Source organism: Microtus pennsylvanicus, chromosome 19 (assembly GCF_037038515.1).
Source record: "Microtus pennsylvanicus isolate mMicPen1 chromosome 19, mMicPen1.hap1, whole genome shotgun sequence".
Taxonomy (NCBI): Eukaryota; Metazoa; Chordata; class Mammalia; order Rodentia; family Cricetidae; genus Microtus; species Microtus pennsylvanicus.
Genome location: NC_134597.1, coordinates 2,590,523 through 2,613,954, shown reverse-complemented (window position 1 = coordinate 2,613,954; position 23,432 = coordinate 2,590,523). Strand labels below are relative to the sequence as shown.

General features: G+C 38.7%; 1 protein-coding gene across 7 annotated transcripts in view; it reads left to right on the top strand.

Annotated features, from left to right (window-relative positions):
• The window catches only part of Sgce (sarcoglycan epsilon), a 70,907-nt gene that overhangs the window by 22,026 nt on the left and 25,449 nt on the right, over positions 1–23,432 (top strand). For all 7 annotated transcript variants that reach the window (XM_075953591.1, XM_075953590.1, XM_075953589.1 and 4 more), the window contains 4 exons: positions 4,561–4,683; positions 5,799–5,956; positions 11,920–11,992; positions 16,800–16,998. In XM_075953591.1, the coding sequence (XP_075809706.1) occupies positions 4,561–4,683; positions 5,799–5,956; positions 11,920–11,992; positions 16,800–16,998 (553 nt within the window). The remainder of the gene's footprint in view (positions 1–4,560; positions 4,684–5,798; positions 5,957–11,919; positions 11,993–16,799; positions 16,999–23,432) is intronic.

Below are 23,432 nucleotides of genomic sequence, written 5' to 3'. Positions count from 1 at the left end.
TTATGGAAAAGGATCAACTGTGGCTACCTTAGGAACAGCAACCCTCTCCACGCTCCGTTCTGTGGAGTTCCTGGTCATCTGAGATTTTATTCCTTGTAAACCTTAAAATGAGAAAAATGACAATGTAAGTGGATGTTTTAAAGCCATCAGTTTGTTGATAAAGCTCCTATAAATGAGCCATTTGCATAATTTGGTGCCTAACAAAGACTACTTGGGACACTTATTGGCAATAATTTATGACGTTCTCAAAGATTGCGAAGAAGGACAGGTTTAAGATTAAACGTAGCTGGAGTTCTCTGGCCTCACGCTCAGTGTCTGTTTTATCTTTATGGCTGTGTCCTTGTTCTTAGTGACGCAGAAGAAAGGGCCGGGACGTGTTCCTTGGACTCTTTGTAAAGATGGGATGGTATGTGTGTCTGTTTACCTATTTCAGTAATGATCACAGCAATCGTGAAGATCTCTTACAGCTTCTTTAGCAGCGTGATTCTTTCAAACTTCGGTGTTTGTGAAGTCCGCCCGTGTTTGCTTTTGTTTTAAGGTAATTGTAAGGAAGCACACTGATGCCACGCTTACCTTCTTCTTCACACAGAGAGAAAATTCCTAACAGAGTCTTAGCCAGGGAAGACGGGCACAATTTAGCTAGCGTGAGGCCCCACTTTATTGATACTTCTGTCAAGATCTATTATTTGATTCTTGGCTATCTACTGTCGTATAACACAGAGTTGTTGAAATGCCCTGACCTTTTCTATATTCCCTGTGACAAAACATGCAAAGAATATATCTGTGAATAAGGTTTTGGTTGCTTGGTAATGAGAGACATAGGAGCTTAGGGAAGGTAAAATATTTAAATTGTTTTCCAACACTATTTTCCTTTTGGCTCTTATTTATTCAGACATGAGTTGTTGTTTTTTTTAAAATAAATTATATTGCTTATGGCAGTGTATTTTCAAAAGTTTTCATCTTTATAACCCTAGCCGTCTCTTCTATTTGACAATGCTGATTTTGATTCTCCATGGGTTAAACTTTTGCTTTAGTTGTTTTGCCCACTAATGTTGCTAGATTTGCAGGGATTTAGCTCCATGCTGGTTTTCAGTTTCATTTGTTTCCAGTGACATGCTTGCAGTGGTGATGGATCTGCAGCTGTACAAGATTACGGAACCATACAAGACACAGAGAGGCCAGACCCTGTGACCCCGGCTTGATTAGTACTACAGTGCTGTACACATGTTTATTGTGGAGCTGATCCAATCTCTGTGCTGTGGCTTTTAGGGTGTTTATGTTTCATTTTCCATATTTGTTATTAAGAAAGGGTATGCATCACGTTTGTTGTTTGTGGATGCGACCTCGGCACCTGTGCGTGCAGCAAGCATTAACTCTTAAAAGAAGCAGTCTCTAGGGGTAATGTGCGGACCTGTGAACATTATTGACATCGCCCATGTTTAGAAGAACAACAGCCCAAAGCTTCAAATTCTATGGCATTTTGCTTTTGAAAAGAAGCATAGGTGTAAATGCTGCCCAAATAGCCTCTTGTGAAGAGCTCCTTGTTTTGCAAATCACAAAGGAACAGGAAAAGGGCTCTTCTCTAAAAATGTTGTGTGGGCGCCCATAATTTAAACCTATCATAAAGAAAGGAAGTATTATTTTCTCAAACAAAACAGTGGCTTAGTCATTTTCCATCTCTAGATGATGAATATATCATGCATCTGTATCGTGTTTTTCTCCCGTCGAGTGGCACACTATACTTAAGTGAAGAAGGCTTTACTGTGAGTTTCCAAGGTAACTGACCAGCAAGGGTACAGCTCAGTAGATTACACAACGGCAATTGAGTATACATGAATAAAGAAAAATGTGCATGTCATCTCAAAGCCTGAGAGGGCCATGGTGAATTGTGGCTTAACACTGTGCATTGAAGAAAAAGTTTTTGTTTGTGCGTTTTGTTTTGTGAGGGCAGAATTTGAGGTGTTCTATACTAGTCATGGTGGGGTGATATAGAATGATAGGTGCCCTTTAATGGGTTCATGTTGGGCTCTGTGAGAGCTATATAGAAAATAGAATTATTTCAGTCTTATTTAACATGAGAAACATTTCCTTTTGCTTCACAAACTGACATATATCACTTTGTGTAGCAAACACTAAAGAAGGCTATTACTTTATGATGGAAATGGAGGATAGTAATCTTCAAAAATACTATACCTTAAATTAACTGTCATATATGTTTAGTTCCCTAGCGTGAGACTCGTGTCTGTCTCTGCATTGCTTTCCATTAGAATGTATTCACTCATTCCAGAGGCATTTATAAACCTATTTAAATATGCTCAACGCTCCTTAAGGTATTAAAAAAATGACAAGGAAAATAAAACTCAGTATTGCACAGCACGGTGTTTTCATCTCTAGGAAGATTAATAAATCAGATGAGTTCAGAAGAGATTCATTTGGATCATTCTAAATATTCCTGTACTTTGGATATAAGGTTGCAGTAGGAATTTTAACAACTGTCATATAGAGAAAAATAATTTCTCAGAAGCAGTTTGAAACTCTTCTCAATTTGATTCTTTTCCCAGTTCTGTTTTCTTCTGCCACGAACCCCAGGATTGTGCTTGTTTGGCTTACTCACTTCCTCTAAAGGCTCCCCATGACAGCCCACTCCTGCATCCTGCATGTTTTCATTGCTGAATGCCTGAATATCCTGTTTCTGGCTTACAAACAACTACTATTAGGAAAAATATTAAATCTCCTAATTTTTTACCAGATCTTTCCAAAGTCAGACCACCCTTCCTAGTATTGCCAGAGCATCTTATATCTCTGGGATAATACCTGGTTAAGAAGATGTTGGTCTCCCGAGTTGGATGGTGGCCGTGTGGGAAGCAGGGGCTGGGTCTCTGAGGTTTTCACATTCCTGACACCATTGATATTTAGGATACATTGTGTTATTCAACTGGGGCAAAGAAAGTCAGAGTCTCTTATTTTCCATCCTTATAATATGTTTCTCTGATTCAGTGATTATTATTTGGAATATGATCATCATTTCCCCAGGTGAGTAACTTGTCTTTGAGCAAAAGCTGACCCTCGGAACACCAGTGCCCAACACAGCAGTGTTTTTTAACCTGGCTAAACTATCTTGCAGCTTCATTCATTCATTCATTCATTCATTCATTCATTCATTCATTTATTTATTTATTTGTATGCATAGCCTTTCTTGCTGTGGTTACTTTGAGACATGATCTTGCTCTGTAATCCAGGCTACCCTGAACTTATTCTATAACCAAGACTGTCTTATTAAAGCAATCCTAATACAAACCTCTTGGGTGATAGAATTATAGGCATGAGCCACCACTTCTGACTGCTCCATAGACTTTGAAGTTGTGTTTTTAGTACCCAAATTATGGATACATGAAACTACAAGCCAAATGTTTTAGTTCAGTCTTCTTTTTTAGGGGTAGCTCTCCACAAAACAGAGGGACAAGGTTTCTCAGAGGGGGCTACATTTTGTGGTAGCTTTTTTGTTTTGTTTAGTTTCCTTTTGAATTCTAAAAACTTTACTGTCAATGATCTGGCGGTCTAAGGACTTTTTGCGAGTTTTGAGCTTGGTGTGAGAAGTCTTGGGGTTTCTCAGGTTAATTGTGACATTTACAAATCCATCAGTGACTAAGGGGAAGAACGGGATGAGTAGGGTGTATCTGTCTAGAGGTTGCAGCTACTGCCAATCATGAAACTAGAATCCCAAAAGAGGTGACAAGGGGTGCTGACAGGGATGTGTTGGTGGAGATGATGATATCAGAGAAAAAACAAGAGGTGGGAACTAGTCAGACTAATTTAGCCATTTTTGTACACTGAAATCTTATGTCCTAAGCCACGGTGAATCATGAAATTGGTCCCATTTCGCCTAAAGGACTTGCTCAGAACTGTGCAATTGTTGCTGCTTAGTTAGGAGAGAGCGTAATGGAGTAAATTGTGCTATTTTAATTACTAAGATGCTAAAATCAGGAAACATGAAATAAAGTAATTGTTTCTAGACAAGGTTTCAGTAATGCATGGAGAAACTCGTCAGCACATCCTCATAAGTATAAACAGAGAGTCTGGGTGAGAGTTATATGGGCTGACTTGCCTCTACTTGGAAAGCCATAGTGCTTTTATCATTTTAAAAGTGCTAATAATGTATTCGGTTTCTAAAAAGGGAAAGAGAAAAAGCTCTAGTAACTATGAAGTATGTCAGTTCTTGTTATATATATTTTGTTGGTAATATTTTGGACAAAAATAAATCATCAAAATGATATTTGTGTTTTTATGCTTAATGGCAATTAAAAATACTAAACATGACGTGTGTCGTTTTACTTGTGCGCTATTTTAATGGTTTCTAAACACAAGTCGGAAAATTTTTCTTAGCTTTGTCCTAAAATTGTTTCCCTTCCAATCACATATGTACTAACACGTTCCCTCATGTGTTGTGTTGGTCTTCTCGGCAGTTTCTGCATAGAGAGACCGTTTCTATAGCCGCGGCTCGGTCCTCGAGGGCAAGTCTCATTAGCACCTTCTCTCTCTCTTCTCTCCCTTTGCTTGCAGTGTACACCCTTTTCTCAAAGGTGCACGCTGATCGGAACGTATACCCGTCTGCAGGGGTCCTCTTTGTTCATGTTTTGGAGAGAGAGTATTTCAAGGGTGAATTTCCTCCTTATCCAAAGCCCGGTAGGTTCTTGGCGGGAGGGAAGTAGGGGGAAATATTTTTTTTTGTTCACTGTGCAGAACCTGAGCGATACGAGATCAAACACGATTAACACTTTTTAAAGTGATTTGGATATGTGAAAAATTGGTTGTTGTAGGATCTTTCTCGTTTTCAGATTAGAAATTTAATTATAAAAGGAAATTTTATTTTTTTTAATTTTCGAGAATACGTATTTCTTAAGTTGCAGTCTTGAGTGTTATATCCCTGCCTGGCAAGTGACCTAAATTTAGTCACACAAAAATAATTACAGCTGTACCCAGTTATGAGTTTCTGTACTCGGACTTAGTTTCTTATTTATTTAATTCACTGTTGGTTTAAATGTTAATTATCACAAGTACTGTCACACTAATGAAGATACAGAAAGAATAGCAAGAGAAAACATTAAATCAGTAACAAAAAAATGACTTTTGAAAATTAACTTTTCAAAATACATGTTTAATATTAGAATTCATACAATTATTCTTTGTGGGCTGTATGATGAATAGCAATTTACCTGACCACATTAATAAAATGAAGGTAGATCTGTTTTTAATAATAAAAAGGGTCTTTTCCTCTATTAATTTTAAAGTGTTTTCTTATGAGATATTCATTTTTAGAAAACTAGATGGCCAGGCCTTTCAGGCAGCAGTTGTTACATATAGGAAAAGTGTGTAGTCGTGACTCATTATGACTCTTTCCTGATTATCAGTCCACTCCTCGGTGTTGCTCTGATAATGTTTGAAGATCAGGGAAGGTTTGCCACGAACAAATGAATGCATCTCCGGAGATATTTGTGAAACTTGTTTTCTAACTGGCAAAACTGCCCTAAAGTATCATCCTCAAAATAAAACCAAGAAATTTGTTAGAATCTACTATGCTTATTTATTTGATCTCAAGACCAATTGAATAATCAAAAGGATATTTTTTATTATGTGTGTAATTAAAGTCAAATTTCCAGATAAATTTTTTATTTGTATATTTAGGTTGCTACAAATGTCAAACACTTTTTTTTTTCTGATGGAATGTTTTGACTGAAAGCACCAAAGAAACATGTATGAAAATAACTGTTTCATGTCTTAATTCTGTGTTCCTTATCTAGGTGAGGTTAGTAATGATCCCATAACATTTAACACAAATTTAATGGGTTACCCAGACAGACCTGGATGGCTTCGATACATCCAAAGGACACCATACAGTGATGGGGTTCTGTATGGGTCCCCAACAGCTGAAAATGTGGGGAAACCAACAATCATTGAGGTAATTTATTTTGAATGGGAAATACTATGTTTTTTTGTCATTTATTTTAAATGTGGAAATTAAAGTTACATGGAAGTGATTTTTAAGAGTTTTTAAAACATAGAAATGTACTCGCTAATGTTTTGACACATAATATTCTTCTCTATAAAGTTTGCTGTTTCAACATTTATATTAAAAGTGATAAAGTAAACTAGTAAAAATGATTAAAGAAATACATTAATGTAGAATCTATTTAATGAGATAAATGCAAACCTAAAACATTTAATTGTTCTGTATTTCAGTTATTTGTGTGCGTGCGTGCGTGCGTGCGTGCGTGCGTGCGTGTGTGTGTGTGTGTGTGGTGTACGTGTGCCTTGATGCATTTGTAGAGGTCAGAGAAGAACCGTCAGAAGTTTCTCCTTCTATCATGTATGTTCTGAGGATCACACTCAGGTCTTTGGGCTTGGTAGTAAGTCTATTTACCCACTGAGTCAAATTGCCAAGTCAAGTCTATATTTGTTATTCAAATTTTATACCTATTGAAAGAAAGTCAATCACTAGACATCTTAATCAGCAAACATCGTGAAAGGTGACTAAGGCCGGAAGGATGAGTGACAGGTGCATTGAACCATGCGATATGGTCTAGGGGCTGAAGAGTGGAGGAGAAACAGGCCTACCCAATACCAGCATAGCAGCTGCTGGGGCAGTTCACACAGCCAAGGAAGCCTTCTAGGTTTTGAAAACAGGGTTTGAGCTCTGGTTTAACGGCAGAGAAGATGACAAGTATATGCAAGTTCATTTCCAGCACTGAAAAAACAAACAAACAAGCAATAAAAGTACACCCACCCCATCCCGAATCCAAAAAACCGAGGGAGGTGTAAAAGTAGATGAACTCAGAAAGCTGTATTTGTGGTTAGAAGTTAAGGTATATTCTAGGGGACAGGTGATAGGCACAAGTTACTAGTGTTGCTAAGCAAACCCCCAAAGGCTGTGCAAGCTGTGATAGTAGGGTTAACCTGTATTCTGAACGCCTTTGGGGTGTTGTAATTCCCCAGTTTTTTTCTAATATCAGCATACATATAAGACATGAGAAGTTAAAACCCCCAGCAACAATGTTAATGGTAATTTGAATGAATAGTTCCTTTAAAAGTTCTAGCTTTAGGGGCTGGAGAGATGGCTCAGAGGTTAAGAGCATTGCCTGCTCTTCCAAAGGTCCTGAGTTCAATTCCCAGCAACCACATGGTGGCTCACAACCATCTGTAATAAGGTCTGGTGCCCTTTTCTGGCCTTCGGCATACAAACAGATAGACTATTGTATACATAATAAATAATAAATAAATATTACAAAATAAAAAAAATTTTAAAAAAAGTTCTAGTTTTAAAAGATAAAAGTTTCACTGTTGGTGTGGGTGCTGGGAACCAAACTCGCATCTACTGTAAGAACGGGAAATGATTTTAACTGAGGAGCTGTCTCTCCAGTTCCTCTGTTGAGCACTTTTTAAACTAAGGATCAAATTGATCTTCCTTAACCTGATAATTTTTCCCAAAAGAATAGCAAACATCATTCTCAGTGGGAGAAACATTAGAGAAATCGCACTTAAATTTGGGAACAAAACAAGAATGACATCCTCTATATTTTATTATAGGATATATTGGAAGTCATAGCTAGTGAAGAGAAGAACATGAAATCAAATCCCCAATGATTTGAAAGAAATTGAACGCTCAATAGTATAAAGTCTATTGACTATTAAAATATTATGAAAGCCTACCAATCAGCTGTGGGGTAAACATAAATGTGTTTTATTTCTGCACTGAATAAAAAGTATTGAGAAAAATAGATGTTTCAAAGAAGCACATGTTTTCAATAGAGACAGAAATTATAAGGTACCAGGAGTAAACAAAACAAAATGAATACAAAATTTGCATAAATAGAAGATAATTTCAGTGATAGGAAGATAGTGTGATAATGGCATAATTTCCCTTGATCTATAGATTTAGTGCACACCAATATAGTTTTCAGCGGATTTTTAAAAGTAGAACTTGACTGTTTCTGACACGTATGGGGAGGGCTATATGGTAGAAACAACTAAGCCTTAGTAAAGAAGAATGAAGGGGAAGGTTTCTTTTCTCTCATAGGCATCCAGATTTTCAGAAACTCATGGTGGTGATCACAGAGTTTCAGTGACACAGGGATGGACGAATGGGCTGAAAGGTTGAGTAGCAAGGACAGAAACAGACCACACAAGGAACAGTGACAGATGTGTGAAGAGTTGGTGCCACAGGTCTTTGGAAAAAGGGATGTCTGTTTCTTAACCAGTGCTCAGAAAATTTGTTAGCCACTTGAATTAGATCCTTCATACCAATCATAGAGTTAGATCCTTCATACTAAATGCCAAGCAAAAATATAGGTAGATTAGACATTAAATGTGAGAAACAAAAAAAACTTAAACTATTATATTAAAATACAAAAGACTCTTGCCGACTTGGGGACAAAAATAGATTTCTTAAATATAAACTGCGTATTTTTGAGAGAAAAAGACATAGTTTTCACTCTTATATTTGTGAACTATTCATCAAAAGAGATTCTTTAAGAGATAAAAGAGCAGAAGATGTTATTGCATGTGCCTGACATAGGCATGTGAAATCGAAAAGAGACCCTCAATTCAATTAAAAAAAAAAAGATTTCACTGAACAGAACACACAGATAGTCATGAGACCAAGTAAGATGTCTATTCTTAACCAGTAACGAGGAACATACTTATTCAGACAATAATGAGAATTTTACCATCAGTGAGATCCATTGAAGAGAAATGTAGAGATTGACATAATCACTATGGGATCAGTCCTAAGTTATGATCCATGAGCAAGCATCAGTGTGTTGTGTCCCAAAGCAGTCCCACTTCTAGGTAACTACCCAAACAAGCAACTTGTCAAAACTCACCTGAAGACATGTATGGACATACTCCTTGAACATTGTTCATGAAGCGGAGCCCTGGAAACCCACAAAACAACAGACTCGAAAGGCTGTGAGCAAGAGCTAGGTACAGGCATTGTGTTGTGTATATGTGATCGATACTAAGAGCAAAGCTGAACTGAGGCTTGTCCAACAACATGGATAAGGTTTAAGCAGACTGTCAGATGGGAGGTGGGGAGACAGACCTTCAGGAGAACATGTGGGTGGTATATAAAGTACTAGTCTTACAGTGTTCAAAAACAAGCAAAGCTAAGCAATATATTTGAAGTCTACGTATTTTTGTAATGAGCAAATGAGCTCTTAAGTAAATAGGTAAATGAAATCTTAATCTCATTAAGTAAATGGGATTTTAAACATCCAGTTCCACTATTGCCGGAAAGCAGCCTGGGCCAACACAGGTGAGCCGTATTGTTGTTGAGGGGAGTTCTAGAACAGTCAAGACATTCTTATAAATCACCACAGACATTAAATAATATGCTTAATGAGTGCCGATGAAAACTCAACACAATGTTTTATAGAAGACAAATATATCTATATAGTGTAAAAAGTATATAGGATTTTATATATTATTCTATTAATTTAGTCAAATTTTATGTCTTAGAACATTGTTTAATTATATCAATCTATGAATTAATCCATTCAGCGGCTATGAATTTGAAATATTTAGATTGTAAACATCTAAAATTGGTTAGGCATTATTTTAGAAAGAGAGGATGAAGACTAAAGCCTCCTCCATCTTGTTTTGAAGCACTTCATATCTCTGAAGTAAGGAAAATCTGATTGAGGTCATTATAGTTCTTAAATATCTGAGCAGGAGTGAGGAAGAGCATGCTGTTCTCGGGTAGCTGCTAAGACTAAACATTAGATATACATTCAGGTAATTAATTTTTTCTCTTAATATGAAATGTTCTTCACTGCCTCTAGTAATCTGAGATTTTTAAAAAAAGGAACTTGCAATCATGAAATTTGAGACAAATTGAGAAGGCTACTGTTATTAATTTAAAATACTCATCTCTTCTGAGCCAAAAGCTCACAGTAATAGCACATTGGAGAAGATCAGTCATTCTTTTTTCCACTGATAATATGATTATGATTACTAGGGGGGGAGTATGGCAAATTAATTTATTAGTACATATTATTTGTGTAAGCTAATGAGTAAAGGCTAATTTTTAAATCACAAAAATTCCCAAGTACAACTTATTTTTAATGTTTTCATTTGCTGTCTTGGAAAAATAACTCCTATTTAGTTTTGGTAGCCAGCATACCTGGTGGTCTATTGGTTAGAACTTTGCACTCTCTCTCCTCCTTATTTTGGTGACGAGTCTCAGATCACTGTTTGACTTGAGAAAGAAAGTGGCGATGGCGATGGAATTTTGACAAGTTGGAGAGAGAGAAGCTCCACTAACTCTGTGGGTTAGTGTGCTGTTCAGAACAAATATTGCCAAAGGTTTGAAATGATTTATCCCCCAATTCTGAATCTTGCTGTTTTAGCTTTCAGCATTCCCAAGGAGTGTAACCTACTTCTGGCCAAGCTCCTGTTCATATGTAGAGATCCGCAGGGCTTGTTGCACAGCTCCTATTGATATGTAGAGATCCGCAGGGCTTGTTGCACAGCTCCTATTGATGATATGTAGAGATCTGCAGGGCTTGTTGCACAGCTCCTATTGATGATATGTAGAGATCCGCAGGGCTTGTTGCACAGCTCCTATTGATGATATGTAGAGATCTGCAGGGCTTGTTGCACAGCTCCTATTGATATGTAGAGATCTGCAGGGCTTGTTGCACAGCTCCTATTGATGATATGTAGAGATCTGCAGGGCTTGTTGCACAGCTCCTATTGATATGTAGAGATCCGCAGGGCTTGTTGCACAGCTCCTATTGATGATATGTAGAGATCTGCAGGGCTTGTTGCACAGCTCCTATTGATGATATGTAGAGATCCGCAGGGCTTGTTGCACAGCTCCTATTGATGATATGTAGAGATCTGCAGGGCTTGTTGCACAGCTCCTATTGATGATATGTAGAGATCCGCAGGGCTTGTTGCACAGCTCCTATTGATGATATGTAGAGATCTGCAGGGCTTGTTGCACAGCTCCTATTGATATGTAGAGATCTGCAGGGCTTGTTGCACACAGGGGTCTCTTCTAGTAGCTGGAGCCAGTTTCCTTCCAATCTTCTGTCTCCGTGTCACCTACAGCTGCAGCCATCGCCAGAAACCTAGTACCTGGACTCTTAAGAGTTTGACGCTCTTTTGGTTTTGCTGAGGTACTCCAGATGTGTCTGCACCATTTAATGCCTGTTACAAAGTTAATCATCCCTTGAGTTCTGCAGCCTTTGTTTTGTTTGTCTCTGGTAGCCCCTTCTGAGCCGGCTTGGATAGAAGCTCACTGAGCCTGCAAATGTTTACTAACATGTGGCTGTATGAAACACCGATTTGTGGCTTTTGAGCATGTGCTCTAAGTTTATAGACGGTCACCCTCACTGCTTTACTCATCATGAGGTATATCTACATCATGAGAGGGTTATTTATGGCATCTCTTGACCGATTGTTGTGCAGTTCGACACTAAACGCAACATTGGTGTGCTTGGTTAAAATGTACTTTTCATGATGATTCTTAAATTCATTTACAAGCACAACCATATATTTTAAGTTTTTCTGTGTGTGTGTGTGTGTGTGTGTGTGTTGTTTAATCTTACTGTCACCAGCAAGTCACTAATGGTTCATAGTGACCCATTCATGTGCCCCCTCCTGTGCCTAATGGCTTTCTAGAAAAGAATTTTTTGTATTTAACTTTTTGTTTTAGCATGTTAAGTAGACCTGACTAATTAATTATTTTCCTACAATACTGCTAAAAGTCCTATGATTTTTATTACCCAGGAAAGAAAGTTTTCTAGATAAATCAACAAATAATAAAAATAGGAAAAGCAATGATTTGTTTCATTTTGCCTTTACTGAGTTGTATTTTCTAAAACATTTCACTTTCTAAACATAATTTTCCTTTTCTAACAGATAACTGCCTATAATAGACGTACCTTTGAGACTGCAAGGCATAATTTGATAATTAATATAATGTCAGCAGAAGGTAAGTATGGAAAATATGTCGATGATCATTTCTTATTTTTAAGAAGGATTTCATTGCATTTATAAACAAAAAATACAATCATGGGTTGCAAAGCATCACATACCTACTATTAACTGATGAAATTGTAAAATGCAGGAAGAAAAGCAAGCCATTTCTAACTTTTTATAAAAGTGATGTGCTTGGTGGCGCACGCCTTTAATCCCAGCACTCGGGAGGCAGAGGCAGGCGGATCTCTGTGAGTTCAAGAGCCTGGTCTACAGAGCGAGTTCCAGGACAGGCTCCAAAGCTACAGAGAAACCCTGTCTCGAAAAACCAAAAAAAAAAAAAAAAGTGATGTGCTATGCTGACGAACTAAGGATGGCTCTTCCCAGATGCTGGTGTCTTCAAGCCTTGCTACATCAGTGCTGAAGGGGGCTAAGATGCTTCTGGGCTTGCTCTAACGCCTATGAGTTGAGTCCAAAGACACAGAGTAGTTGTTCACTACTTCTATATTGTACTTCAATGTAATTGTAAGTAGTAGTTTAGCTGCAACTGATTTGGGGAGTGGGGTACACTGTTTGCTAATTAGCTAATTTTGCTCATTGTGTAAATAAGAGTCCACCAACAATTTAGAAGAACATGCTCAAACTGTAAGTGATTTCCTGAGGATTTTGAAGGTTGGGGACACAGAAAGCATAAAATTATGCTTATATTTGACCCCATTTTGACAAAGACTAGGAAATGTATTTAACACTTAGAATGTTCTAACAAGGCTACCAACTTGAGAGTGGGGGCAGGGGAATGGTTCCTGGGAAGATAGGTTGAGGGCCTGAATGGAGGAAAGGGGAAAATATTACCATCCCATATTCAGACTTGAGGGATGATGATGATTATTTTTTTTCAAAATAATGTTTCTCTGTGTAACCTGAGCTGTCCTGGAACCTGCTCTGTATACCAGGCTGGCCTCAACCTCGAAGAGATTCACCCGTGGAGGCTTAAATATTAAAAAAGAATGAGAAGACATTTTAGGTAGCATTAGAAAATTATGGGATACTCTACTACTGTTAGTGAAGGCACCGAGAGGAAGGGAGCTGTGACAGATCTTTTCTTCTGAAAAAGAGCAAAATAAGAATACATTCCTGATGGGGAATTACTGCTCCTGTTTATTAGCAGAACGCAGACAAACAAAAGCATTTGCCAGAAACAAGTATTTTGAAATTTATGATAACTCGGCTAAGCTGAGCTACAAGTTGCTCTTAGGCTATATCAAAGAATTAAATACAAAAATTGGTAATGTGTACCTGGAAAGACTGCTTGAAGACTTGAACCTAAGGTTTTTTAATAGTACCTACTGCAGACAACTGCCAGGTTAAAATGTAAAGTGCTTTTCATATAAAAAACCAATCACGGTGAAGCATTCCCTCCCCTCACTCCTGCCTTCTGCATGGTCTCTAGGCACCCATAGATCAGGGCGACTGGTTCTTGACTTAATTAGATTGGATAGTTGTATCTAGTTAAGCTATTCTTGTAGAATTGGGAACTCTTGAGTGGGCAGAGTCATTGTCTTTTCCTTTTTCTTCCAATCTGTGAATTCATGGCTTGAGTCACATAGATACCCCGTGGTGACTTTGGGCTCTTGGACCCTGTAATTATAGGCTGAAGAGACCAGGTCTTTGTCAGATATGGCAGACTGGAAGAGAGCCTGGTCTGCAGTTGGAACTCTGTCTTTCTCTAGACTGGTCTCTGCTGTAGAAAGTTAACATTCAGAAGCTACTGTAGGTGTTAATGTCACACAGGGATCCATATTCACCTGGTTCCTGGTATGAGAGAGAATACTACCCAACAGGAGGGTCAAGAGTAAGCCTTAGGGGCTCTTCATCTGCATGAGGTAGGTAGAAGTTCATGAGGTAGGGAGGAGGAGAAGATTTTAGAAGTCTCTATTTGGAATTTAGGCAGATCTGCTCCACGTTTTCTCTACATAGGGTTCAGGGACCCCCAAACGGTTTGAAAACCACTAAACTAAAAAGGTCACACATTTGTCCTTGCCGATCTAGACAAGATTCATATGCACTTGAGAATGACGGTCTTTGAACATGGCCTTCACCCATGCTATTTGTCCCAGATAAGCTTTAGAGGAAGGAATAACAAAGTTGTAAATCAGGGGACTCGTGCTCAGCCCAGCGCTCTGGCCAGCTGTCTTGTACTCTGAGTGACCTCATGGGAAATCAGTCATGTAGACTCACAGCAGGGTGCTCAAGAAGACTGCATAAAAAGTGAATCCCTAGATTGGGGTTAGCACCTCAGAGGCCTGTTGCCACCAGTCTGTTGGCCTACTGTTCTCTTGGCCTCTCTGATTTCCAAATATAGCAATCACGGGGATTTCCCCAGAGTTAGAAAGCTCTGCTGACTCATGCTAGAGAGACCTGGCACTCGTTCTTGGCCCAAGCTGCACGGGCCAGAGCCTTGGAGGGAGACGGTAGCAACCGCAAGGCTCGTAGCAGATCTCAGAAAGGGAACCACTAAGTGGAGCTGAATGGATCAGGAAGAGCCAAAGAGTGGTTCTCCAGAAGTAGTACTGATGATAAGACAGGTGGGGTGGGGTGGAGAGGGGGTGGAGCAGGGGCTTTCTGTATTTTTATGGAAAGTTGGATGAGAAAATATTTAGGGAAAAGAGTAATTTTATACATCTGGCATATCCAAAACTATATTTGCTATTCTTTATAAATATTACATCATTTACCACTGAGAAAGCCTTCATCATGATTCACTTGTGTGACTATTTTAGGCTTGGGAGAAAGTGTCATATGATTAAGCTACTGTAGTATGTAAAGAGGAAATACATTTGTATCAACTGAAATCTTATCTACAAGGAGAGAATGAAGAATTTATGCTCTACAAGACTACATATGGACCATGCACTGAATAAATCTAGCATAATCACAAACCAGATTAGTGCCTGCAGAAGAGGAGGCAAGGATTTTCCTTGAGAAGGGCCTTGCAGAGCTATGGCTTTGGAAATGTTTGCTACATGGCTCTGGACAAACCTCTACAGCCAATGCTGGCTCCCTCACCGAATTTCTGGTGTCTAGTGTCCATTAGTATCAAAGAGTCTTCCAAGAAATGAGGTCATTAAGATGTTGGGTGATTATTATGTATTTTATCTTCTGTTTATTAAATAAGAGTAGGTTAATTTACAAACTCATGATTTTGTTTAAATAGAGAATGTACATAGTATAATTCTTATTGAAGACATTAAGTCTGTTTAAAATTCAGAAGTATTCATATAACTAGCCTTTTCATGTTAAAATAGGACTAAAGTCTGAATATTTTATAAGTTTTTACCATATGTTTGAAGTCTGCTAGGCACATTATAGACATAATCTCTAATTTAGAGAAAAATTGAATGAGATAAATTCAAATGATTGTGTCTTTCGCTGACAGTATGGGGGGTGGCGTGAGAGCAGAGCCTGCTGACACTCCCGCTGTTACAATCCACAGGGGCCTCCTCATTTGCCCTGCTTCGTAATCGTTTTCAAATTAACTCTTATTATTGTACAAAGAGTATTGTGTAGAAGAAGAAAACATTTTTACTTTTAAAAGGACAGTCATAATATAGGGAAAATGTCAGTAATTCAAGACGAGCACTTGAGAAACATATATATTTAGTAAGTGTTTCTTATATTAACAGACTGAATTTTTTATTGGGTTTGTTGAAAGTTATTTACATTTTTTTGTTTGTTTTTTGTTTTTCAAGACAGGATTTATTTGTGTAGTCCTGGCTGTCCTGGAACTAGCTTTGTAGTTTCAGGATGGCCTTGAACTCAGAAAGATCCTCCTGCCGCTGCCTCCTGATTGTTGGGGATTAAAGGAGAATAAACACCACCTGGTTTATATTTTTTTAAAGGAGAATTTAGTGAATGTATTGAAAAAAAAAAGCTCACTAAAACTCTAACTGTGAAACTGTACAAGAGCTTTCTGATTTTCTGAAATATTTAGTACACAATAATCCAAATAAAATTGAGGTAAATTTTAGAATTCTCACGAGCTATGTAATCAATATCATAGAAAAAGCAATGATTTTTTTAGCATGTTCCAAAAAATATGAGAAATATTATAAATTAAAGACAAGGGTTTAGTCATCTTCTTGATTTCTCTGGTTAAATTCTGAAATTATAAATTACTTCCATGAAGCATGGATTTTATTATATTGCAGATACAGTTTCAGTGCCTAATGTATATTATGTTCTTAGCTACAACATCAGTTATAGAGAAGTCTTTGAAATCACAGCAATCCCTCAGTACCCACCAGGAATTGGTTCCTAGATCCCTTTGGATATACAAATTGGAAAACTCTCAAATCCCCTATATAAGTTGGGCAAGTCATATGTAAAAACATATAAAAGCTGTTTTTATACATGATCTGCACAATTCTCCCATATGTGAATTATCTCTAGATTATGCATTATACCTGTGCAATGTAGGTTCTATATAAATAGTTGGCACGTTGTTTAAGGATTCATGGATGAGAAAGTTTATAAATTTATACTGTTGAGTACAGACATAATTTTGTTGTTGTTGTGTAGACAGCGTATCATTATGTAGCCCTGGTTGTCCTAAAACTCACTCTGTAGACCAGGTTGGCCTCCACCTCACAGAGATCTGCCCGCCTCTGACTTATCCAAGCGTCTGGACCCATTCAGATGGAGAATTGACGGTTTTGCATTGCTCTCTGCTGTCAGGTCTATAACAGAACTCAGCAAAACTCAAATTGTTCCTTTTAAGAGATTGCTTCATTAAACATATGTGTATCCCTTTTCATCAACACTAGAATTCCCGTTGCCATATCAAGCAGAATTCTTCATCAAAAATATGAATGTGGAAGAAATGTTGGCCAGTGAGGTTCTTGGAGACTTTCTTGGGGCTGTAAAAAATGTGTGGCAACCGGAGCGTCTCAACGCTATAAACATCACGTCGGCCCTAGACAGGGGTGGAAGGGTGCCGCTTCCTATTAATGACATGAAGGAGGGGTAAGACAACTTTTATCTCGTTGCCTTTAAATGTAGATTTTTAAGTATGGTGACTTTATCAAACTTATTGTAGATGGAAGATAGCCTATTGCATTTTCTTTTTAATAAGAAATAGATATTAGGAAGATACGAAGACATAAGCAATTTTCTATATTGACTAAGAGATAGTGTCAATGGTTGCTTCAATCACAGTACCCAGGCCCTGTGAATCTAATTGTAGATCAGGATCGACATCATAAATTATAGCACTGAGCCTTTTGTACCTTTAGAGACAAGCTGATTATTTAGGGCCATGAATTTCAAAGGAAATTGACTCCCAGTTATCAGCTGGAGGACTCCCCGCCTGCTGGAGCTTTATTCTAGGAAACTCTTTCTTCGCCTGCCACATTCTTTCCACCATGTGTTGGTGGCTGATGGCTGAAGTGGATTTGAAACCCATCCCTGTGACACTAGAGCCAAAAGTTTGGCCTTGTCACTCACACGCTGGGTGACATTGCAGAAATGCGGAACCCCTCTGTGCCTCAACCTCCTTTTCTGTTCCGGTGGGGATGACATTCTCTCTCAAGCTTCTTAAGGTGATTAAATGAGACAGTGCGCTTGAGGTGGCTATGCCAACTCTCAAGCAGTGCCGAGTGTGACCTGTGTAAGTAAAAACAGTCCTGTTTGGTGAATTGAAAGCATCAGTGTCAATATCACAGCAGACGTCCATCTTTAATTTCTTATCTGTAGGTTGATGGAGAATTGCTTCTTAACTCAATCCTGTGAAAGTGTCCTTCGTGGAGTTAATCACAGTTTGCTCAACATAACCCCCTTCTAATTCTCCCGTCTCCCATAATCCTGGGAACACTTCTAGGCGATATCTAGAATTAAGTAGGATAACTGGATTCAGAAGAATCAGATTTCAGGGCTGCTTCAGGGAGAACTTGCTAGGAAATAACAGCAAAGATCATAAATGAATTCTGGGAGGGCAGGCAAGAGAGGGCTGGGGCAGCAGTGGTCTGTGAAGTTCAACTTAAAATTTCAGAATTAACGTTTATCTTGAATGCTATAGCAATGGATTTTGAAGTCAGTCAAGCACACATAAAAGTGCTTTAAGGAAAATGGCGGGCTTATCTCTTGTCCGAGTGCTGGTTGGCTTTCTGTATGACACGTAACTCTAGAGCTTCACTTTTCACTGTGGAGTTCCAGTGTGGCTCTCTTTCCCAGGGAGTAAATTAAAAAGCATAACTGTGGAACAAGGTGAGCAGGAGAGACCCCTGAAAACACTCCCAACTTGCCCCCTTTTCAGCAATTCCCTTAAGATGTTCCAAGACGATTGTCAAAACAACAGCCAGAGTTTGGAAACAACAGCGTGAGCTCCAGGCACCAATAGTTCCACTTCCTCTGGGCTCACACCGACTCTAGCCAAACACCATCCCAAAGCGTTCCAACTGTGCCTAGCCTGAGCTTGACTCAAGTATTATTTAAAATGTAGAAAAGAGGTAGGTTGCTGGCCTCTGGTACCCTCTAGAGAGGTTGAAGTTTTAAGCTGGGCCTGAGCATATGACTCTAAATTAAGAACAGAATTTCGGCTCTCCAAGTCCTCGCTGAGCATCCAGCCATTAGCTAACTGACCCACAGCACCTGCTTGAGGGCACTATCCCCTGCCAGCTATTTAAGAGCGCTTGCCCTGTGGCATTAATTTAGACCCTTGTCTCAGATCCCTGCCCAACTTGAAATGCTTTCCATGACTGTAGTTTAACGTTAAGCTTTACCCTTTGCGAAGTATGCACAGGAGAAGTCTTCAAAATAGTGCTTCTATAAATTGCCCCTGATGCCAGCTCTCCCCTCTAAGGTCTCCACGGGAGTCCCAGTGAGAGAAGATCCTGATTGGGTGACAGTTGCCGGAGAAAAACATGTCCCTAGGAATGATTTCGCATATTTTCTTTCATTCTTATATAAACTTATGATAACAAAAGTTTCTTTACCCACATTGCCTTACGAAGACAAACAAATTCCGCACTTTTCTCAGCTCTATGTCGTTCTTTCTCTTTAATAGTATATAATGTATATATGTAATTCACTTAATGTATTTTAAATGATATATCTGTGCATATGTAATTCACTTAATACATTTTAAAATGATATATAGTGTGTATAGTAATTTACTTAATATATTTTTTTGCCTTTGCATTTAAAAATATCACGAGTTGTAAATATAGTTAAAATAAAATATTAAAAATATAAACAAGGAAGGACAGATATAACCAAGGAATTTCAGATATTGCTTTTTTATAATCTTATTTAAAAATAATGTGTATGCTTTGGTAATAGCAATTAAGAAACTAATAAATGTGTTCTCTTAATACTTAACATAAATCGTGCTCCGAGATTTAAAGGAAAAATAAAGATCTTGATGAAATTATTATTTTAATCATGGCAGCCCCACAGTCCTCTAACATATTTTTTCTGTGCTTGCTATGCGTAGTGACACAGCTCACAGGTGACTTGGAGTATCTTAGTGGTAGACCCTTTTATGCCCTTCTACAGCCCATGGTGCCTTAAACACCAGCCAGCAGGGCCCATTGGAGCATCCCAGCTCCTCCTTCATGAGGAGCATTTCCGCATCTCCACAGACACTGCTGACAGCTTTCAAATTTCTTCTAAATCAAACAGAAAACAATTATAAAGATTTACTTCAAAGTGAGGAAGCCTCTGCAAAGGAAGGCTGAGCCCTCTGAAAAGATTAATTTTCACTTGCCAAACTTGTAATCCCAAGGCAAGTGTGCATGAACTTGGTGTTGCCTTTGCTCCTGACATAGAGCCAGAGGGTAAGGACTCATAGATGTATTTTAGCCCTGGATAAAACTAGTGGAAAGAAGAGTAGGGTCATATTTCATGCTAGGCACCGTGGAGCTGCCAACCGTGGGTGAGTGATGTGGTGTAAATGGTGACTCTGAAGGGAATGATGGGGTGTGAGGATTAGAGAATATACTCGCTTCTCATAAGAGATTGTCAAACCTATTTCCTCTGGTGACCAAAGCGAGCAGATCTAGCCTCAATCAGTGGCAGAGAAACTGGCTTCATTTATTTTGTGAGCCATTTCATAAAATACTCTGTCTAACTGGCTGGGTTTTGTCTAAATGATGAGAAGTGAGGAAGAGAATGTAAGTCAGTGGCTGTTAGATACTGTTGTGATGGAAAGTCATGTTGCTGGACCAGGGTGCTTAGCTCAGAAGCTGTCTCGTCTTTTCCTTCTCAGAGAAAGAGAGAGAAAGGGGGAAGGAGGGAGGGAGGGAGGGAGAGAGACAGGGGGAGAGAGAGAAGAGAGAGACAGGAAGAGAGAGACAGGGAGGGAGGAGAGAGAGAGAGAGAGAGAGAGAGAGAGAGAGAGAGAGAAGATAGAGAGACAGGAAGAGAGAGACAGGAAGAGAGAGAGAGAAGAAGGAGACAGGGAGAGAGAAGAAAGAGAGAGAAGAGAGAGAGAGAGAAGAGAGAGGGGGGGGAGAGAGAGAGAGACAGAGAGAGAACCAAACATGGTCATTCCTCAGGAGCTGTTCACCTTGTTCCTTTGAGACAGGGTCACACTGGCATGAAGCATACTGATTAGACTGAGCTAGGTGCACAGTGAGCCCAGGATTTCACAAGTCTGTGCTTCCCCAACATTGGGATGGTTATGAAGCTGCCAAACCATGGAAGGCATTATAGTCTATGGAAGCTGGGTGGGTATCATCCTGAAGCAAAGGAATCTTTTCAGAAAATGGTTAATAAGAAAGCTTCTATGTTAGGCTCGTCACATACAGTTTGGAAAAAAAAATAAAACAGAATGAAGGAGTATGGATGGATGTGCAGGCTTTAGATGGCTCAGGGGCATGGAGCTTGGGCCATCTGAAATCCACACAAGCGTCTCCACTCCTCCCTGTCTCCCTTTACTATACACCAATTTTCACAGAATTTACAGTAGTCCTGTCTTCTGGTCTCTAGGAACTAACCACACTCCTCCTTTTATTATTAAGAAGGTAATATATTTTTACTGTTGTTTTTTTCTTTTTCTATTTTTAATTGTTATGAGAAAGTTTACTGTGAACGCAAAGCTCTGAATTAAAATGCAATTCTTAATTTTAATAATTTTAGTTTCTGGCCTTTACTTAGTCATTTTGTTATATATCTTATAAATAGCATTATAGATCTTTAATTTTACACCTTATTTTTTGTATCTCTTGTAGGCACAAGGTCAGGAGTCAAATGTATTCCATGAGTAGGACAGTTATGAAAAACATATATTCATGGTGATCGTTGTCTTGCTGTTGCTGTGAAAGGCAGTGTTGAATACAGCTGTTTTCCTGCTTGCTGGCTCCTCACTCACATGATATGTTTATCAGCAAGCACATTCTACCTCAAGGGAGACTGAGGTGTTCAAATTGTAATAAAACTATTGATAAGGCATTTTATCCAGAGTGCAGAAGCTCCTGGCATTTTGAAGCACGATACTTTATATTCTGCTAGAGTAGTGCTTCTCAGCCTGTGGGTCACAACACCTACTAGGGTCACATAGCAGATGTCCTGCATATCAAAGGTTTACATTATGATTCATAACACTAGTAAAATGACAGCTATGAAGTAGCAGTAAAATAAGTTCATGTTTGCGGGTCACCACAATATGAGGGACGGTTAAAGGGTCGCAGCATTAGAACGTAAGTTGAGAACACTGCCCTAGAGGTTTGTCCTTGACAGGCTGTGCCTATCTCAACTGTTTAGACACATTGGGAAATTTGAAAACATATGGTTGGGTTCAAGATAACAATTAGCCTCATTTTATTTGATAAGGTATTTTACACACACACACACACACACACATCATCATCATCATCATCCCTAAAAGGAAAACATGAAAAACATGTTTTTTTTCATGTACAACATTCGGTTGGTATTATTAAATATGTTCTCATACAAAATTATATGTGAGAAAGAGCCAGTGTGCCCAAAGTTGCTTATTCTACAAAAAGAAGCAAGAAATCCACCTTTGGCCCATGAGACAAGTCCACTGTGTACTGTTACTCCTCACTGTGGCATTTGCACTCGTGACTCTAACTGATAAGTGCTATTCTCTGGTGCGTCTGCTCGTCTGCTCACTCAGTAGGTGGGCTTCCAGAGGACAGCGGCAAAGGCTGGCGTTAGGAATTACAGGACTGTCGCTTTGCCCCTATCTCGGGCGGTGGTGACGCAAACTAAAGTGGTATCAGTGAGATGGGACCAAGTGACACTTGTGTTCGCGAGTTATTTCAGGGCAACTGTCAGCGACTGATGATGGATTGAGCTGTGAGGGAAGGAGACTCAAAGACGATGACTTGAGCATCTGGGGTTGCCAGTTACTAGAGAAGGAGATGGAAGGAGGAACAGGTGGGGTGGGGTGGGCTGGGGTGACCATGAGCTCAGTTCGGAACAGATCAGGTTTGAGGGTTTATAGTTCGTCCTAGTAGAGATAAAAGTAGCTGGCACAGTGGCCACTGCCATAGACATGTTCCCACTTCCAGCCTTACTTTTAAGGCAGCAACAGCAAGGAAGGAAAATGCACAGAGAGCGGCTTTACTCTCTTATTTATAACATCAAAAAATTAGAAACAACTGCATGTCCAACTCTGAAATAATTGCCAAATAAATCATGTGCACTTAAAAAATTATATTGCCATAAAACCATAATTACAAAGACTACAATATGGAAAATGCTTATGACGCATTAAGTGCAGAAGCAGGATGCAAAATTAAATTTTAGAGATGATTGCAATTAGGTTAAAATATATGCATTTGAAAAATAGTCTGCAAGGTACATTGGAAAATGAAAATAGTTATCTTGGTAATATAAATGAGTACTGTTTTTATATTCCAAGTTTTCTGTAATGTTTTGTATTGCTTTTAAAATTTAAGAAAAAACACATTTCAAAGTACCCAAACTTCTTATGCTTATTTGTATTAACTTCAGCTGAATTAATCTAAAACCTTACTAATTATCAATGCAAATCACTGCCATGTTTGAGTAAGAGGGCCCTTACCAGATGTGAGAAACACATCCATTGTCTCTGTTTATGAAAATACTTTGCAGTGATCAGGAAAAATTGTGTGGTACTGGGCAGGCCGTTAGTAAAGGGATGGAGACGGTTTGCGGAAGCTGGAAAGCAAAGACTTTATAAACAATATGTCATGGAGCACTTGGCTTTTCCAGTGATTTCTTACATATACTTCTGTCCTGAATTTTTACTTTGATCTTTAACTTAGTGTATTATTTCTTCTTTATTCCCCCAAAGGCATATAGTTGCTGTTTTTAAGTTGTTCTTTACATGAAACTTCAGCCTGATATAAATCGATGGAAAGGAGAAACAGATTCGTGCAGCTGTGTTCTAGAACAATTGTCGCCTCAAATGTCGCCGTGATATCATGCTCACGTTGATACAGCTTTGA